This window comes from Notolepis coatsorum (genome assembly GCF_963971535.1).
Source record: "Notolepis coatsorum genome assembly, chromosome: 2".
Lineage (NCBI taxonomy): Eukaryota > Metazoa > Chordata > Actinopteri > Aulopiformes > Paralepididae > Notolepis > Notolepis coatsorum.
In genome coordinates, this window is record NC_140166.1 from 152,609,863 (window position 1) to 152,614,477 (window position 4,615).

At 44.8% G+C, this 4,615-nt stretch overlaps 1 protein-coding gene across 1 annotated transcript; it reads right to left on the minus strand.

Moving 5' to 3' along the window:
* Positions 1-682: 682 nt before the first annotated feature.
* On the minus strand, positions 683-3,750 carry rgs16 (regulator of G protein signaling 16; the record flags this gene model as incomplete). Its single annotated transcript, XM_084308354.1, has 5 exons — positions 683-904; positions 1,858-2,027; positions 2,777-2,838; positions 2,979-3,062; positions 3,707-3,750. 5 exons carry the CDS (start codon positions 3,748-3,750, stop codon positions 683-685), a joined length of 582 nt encoding a protein of 193 aa, XP_084164480.1.
* Positions 3,751-4,615: the final 865 nt, after the last annotated feature.

The window sequence follows — 4,615 nt, forward strand, 5'->3', positions numbered from 1 at the left end:
CTTAATGTTTTTGTTTGACAGTGGTCAACATTTTGGACGTAGATATAAAAACAACACACCAAAACGACTGTTCCCTCGCTCATAAAAGAAAAATAAATGGAATTGGACATTTCTATCTCAATTTATGGCAATTTCTTTGACAGTCATGCTCCACATACACACTCTCCACTCTAGCTGAAATCTGTGATTTCACGGTTCCTTCCCTTGTTTTCCGATCGGCACACGGTCCACAATTGTCGACAGAATTACACATTATCGCACATAACCCTTCATGAACTCCCTGAAGTGCTCATATTCAAATAACTAAGCTTAATTTCTTATCGTTTTGCTTTAATTATTGTGAGAGTGACAAAAGCGCAGCCTCATTGAAATGCATTGGAGTTACGGATTTACTGAGTTGATTGACACCACATGTACATCTCTTTAAGTCCTCCACAGTGTCTCCTGTGCTCATCCCGCCCTCTCTCTCTCTTCTCTTAGAGAAGAGACGGCACTCGAATGTCCACCCATCTCTCTATTGGCATCTGGATGAGCTCAGTCTCTCTCTCTCTCTCCGTGGGCATCAGCATCCAGCGCTTTAACGGCTACTCCCGCCTCGTCTTGTCTCCGCGGCAGTTTAAAAGGTGTCCGCGTGGGTTCTTCTTTGGTTCCCTTCCAATCCGCTCTCTCTCTGTCTCCGCGCTCACGCGTTCCTCAGCGCTCTGTGTTGCTGCTGCTGCTGCTTGGAGGTCTTGGCCCGCGCTTGGCTGAGCAGCTCCCAGTAGGCCTGCGAACGCATGAAGCGGGGATAGCAGTCTTTGGCCATCAGCATGTAGATCCTGTACTGGGCCAGCTCGAAGCACGCGTTGGTCGGGGCCAGCATGTTGGCCTTGGTGATGTCTCGCGTCTCGTAGTCTATGTTGACCTAGAGGAGGAGGAGGAGAAGGTGAGATAAATATATAAAAATTTAAAATAAAATCTAACCCTAACTAATCTTACTGTCATGCACTTGTCCTAATATACTAACCTACACTGTAGCACTCAACACTTTGATGAACATTGTTACTCAGTTGTGCCCTTCCTTGTCGTACAGAACTTGTAAGTCGCTTTGGATAAAAGCGTCAGCTAAATGACTAAATGTAAAAATGTAAATGTACATAAGTCCACTGCAGCTCCCTGTGTCATGATGTACTGCCTGTGTTTTGCATGAAACCTTTGTTGAGAAAGAGATACATATTGTGCGTTTACAGTCACTATTCAAGGTGTGATGTTTTGCACCGGGGGGGGGGGGGGTCTATCGCTGCTGTTGGGCGGAAAATGTGGTCATTTTTACTTGAATTGAAAGTTGACCCGGTTGTGAGCTATATGGGCCATTAAACCCATTCAAGTGTATAACTTCAAAAACACACGGGTCTCTGAAAATATGACCCTTTTGGAGATGTGAGGATGTACGTTCTGAGCTTTCAAGGTTTGGCTTATATGAGACTTAAGGCTTAGGCCTATATGAGACTAAAGGTTTGGCCTATAATGAGACTTAAGGTTTAGGCCTATATGAGACTTAAGGTTTGGCCTATAATGAGACTTAAGGCTTAGGCCTACAGTATATGAGACTTAAGGTTTGGCCTATATGAGACTTAAGGTTTAGGCCTGTATGAGACTTAAGGTTGGGCCTATATGAGACCTAACCCTTTCACTGCCGCACTACCAAGCGGTTTAACCCTTTCACTGCGACAACACACAGACAGTTAACCCTTTCACTGCCACACGACAGCAGGTTAACCCTTTCACTGCCACACTACAGAATGCTAACCCTTTACTTCTGTAGTGTGGCAGTGAAAGGGTTAAGGTTGGGCAGGTACAGGCAGAGCGTCTCCTCACCTCGCGGGGTGCGTCGCCACCGATGAACTCGTCGTAGATTCTCCGGGCTTTAGCCGGCAGCCGGGAGGCCAACCTGGTGCTCCTGAACTCCTCCTCGCAGGCGAAGTAGAACGCAATGTTCTCCTCACTGAACTCGGACATGAGGAAGGATGTGAACGCGTACAGTCCATCTGTGGGAGGGAGAGAGAGAGAGAGGGAAAGATAGAGGAGAGAGAGAGAGAGAGAGAGAGAGAGAGAGAGAGAGAGAGAGAGAGAGAGAGAGAGAGAGAGAGAGAGAGAGAAATGGGTCAATTACGATGAACAGTGTCCCAGCAGTGATTGCTATTAGGATAATGGTGTGTGTGTGTGTGTGTGTGTGTGTGTGTGTGTGTGTGTGTATGTGTGTGTGTGTGTGTGTGTGCGTGTGTGTGTGTGTGCTTGTGTGTGTGTGTGTGTGTGTGTGTGTGTGTGTGTGCGTGTGTGTGTGTGTGCTTGTGTGTGTGTGTGTGTGTGTGTGTGTGTGTGTGTGTGTGTGTGTGTGTGTGTGTGTGTGTGTGTGTGTGTGTGTGTGTGTGTGTGTGTGTGTGTGTGTATGTGTGTGTGTGTGTGTGTGTGCGTGTGTGTGTGTGTGCTTGTGTGTGTGTGTGTGTGTGTGTGTGTGTGTGTGTGCGTGTGTGTGTGTGTGCTTGTGTGTGTGTGTGTGTGTGTGTGTGTGTGTGTGTGTGTGTGTGTGTGTGTGTGTGTGTGTGTGTGTGTGTGTGTGTGTGTGTGTGTGTGTCTGTCTAAACCAAATTGAATCTCTGTAATATTTGAATCCTATGCATGGGATTAGATGTGTGAATTCAGATAAAGTGTACGACGTGCATTGTAATGTAGACTTTATATCATAATTATATTATTATATCATTATATAAGTCATGGTATCTCAAGGTGTACTTACGTTTACTTGACAGGAGCTTCTCGAATGACTCTTTCCACCTCAGGCATTCTTCTAGGTTTGGTCTGAAGACAAAAAAAGATGATTTGATTAGAAAATACAGCACACAAAAAAAATAAAAGTAGTTCCACTGCTAAAAATTTTACCAGCAAATGCACACTCCGCCATGCATCACACGGCAGGCGATCCGATCCGGTTTGCTTACCTATTTTTGCCTATCCTGCAGCACGCAAGGCTCCAGTCCGGCTTCTGCAGAATGCTTCCCAGCCTCGCTTTGAGTCCTTTCGCCCTGTGGAAAAGAAAACACAGCGATTTTTAGATAAGTCCTTGACTCCCTCTACACGGTCCCCCCACTGTTCACAGCAAGTTAAGTTTGAGACGCGCAACAAGGGCGCCGCCGGACACAGGACTGGATTCAGGATGCGCAGAGAAACAGCCCACAAAAGAACACGTTGTCCACCAAGACGGTGCGCGAGAAGAGCCACGCGGTGGACGACTCTAGCGGTGACTGTTGTTGTCTGTGTTCTAAGGTGGTGAAATCATCTTTAGGGGTGGGACCCTCCTCCTGTCTCCCTTCTCTATTTTTCTATGTTTCTTTTTTATCATTATTATTATTGTTATCATTGTTATTAGTATAAATAAATAAATAAATAAATAAATAAATAAATAAATAAATAAATAAATAAATAAATAAATAAATAAATAAATAAATAAATAAATAAATAAATAAATAAATAAATAAATAAATAAATAAATAAATAAATAAATAAATAAATAAATAAATAAATAAATAAATAAATAAATAAATAAATAAATAAATAAATAAATAAATAAATAAATAAATACAATGTATCACATACAGTTATATATATATATAAAATACATCTACCATTAAACAACAGCATTAGATAATCTGAATGGAGCTGTAAATACCTTTCCAGGCAGGAGGTCGGCAGAGATGCTAGTCCTCTACACATCATCAGCGGTGGCGGCGGACAGGTGCAGTGAGAGCCGGTGGGTTCTGACGGGTCGCTGCTGTTGGCGTGTCGTGTGTATTATCCGTTTGGCCGGGACTGACAGAACGCTACCAGCGGTGTGTCTGCAGTGAAGCGGAACTGAGAATATATACCCCCGCCTCTGAGTCACTGTGTGCCCTCCCAGCCAATCACAGCAGGGCTAGAGGGACGGAGATATGAGAGAGAGGGGCGAGAGAGAGAGGGGCGAGAGAGAGAGACAGACAAATACTGTGTGTGTGTGTGTGTGTGTGTGTGTGTGTGTGTGTGTGTGTGTGTGTGTGTGTGTGTGCGTGCGTGCGTGCGTGCGTGCGTGCGTGCGTGCGTGTGTGTGTAAGTGCACTGTATGTGTGACAGAAAAAGACAGACATGAAGAGTGTTAGAGAGGAGAAGAGAGAGAGAGAGAGAAAGAATGTGAGAGAGAGAGAAAGAGAGAGATAAGAGAGAGGGAGAGAGAGAGAGGGAGATAGAGGGAGAGAGAGAGAGAGAAGAGAGAGAGACAGAGTCAGAGAAGAGAGAAGAGAGAGACAGTGTGAGAGAGAGAGAGAGAGAGAGAGAGAGAGAGAGAGAGAGAGAGAGAGAGAGAGAGAGAGAGAGAGAGAGAGAGAGAGAGAGAGAGAGAGAGAGAAGAGAGAGAAGAGAGAAAAGAGAGACAGAGAGAGAGAGAGTCGGTCAAGGTTGGTAAATTACTGGCCAGATGAATTCCCGTTACGAGTCCCTGAAGTCACACAATCGGATGTTATTTCATCTGTGTGTGTGTGGTTGTTTGTATGTGCATGTGCGTCTAGGCAAACATATGTGTGTGTGCGTGTGTGTGTGTATAAGAGTG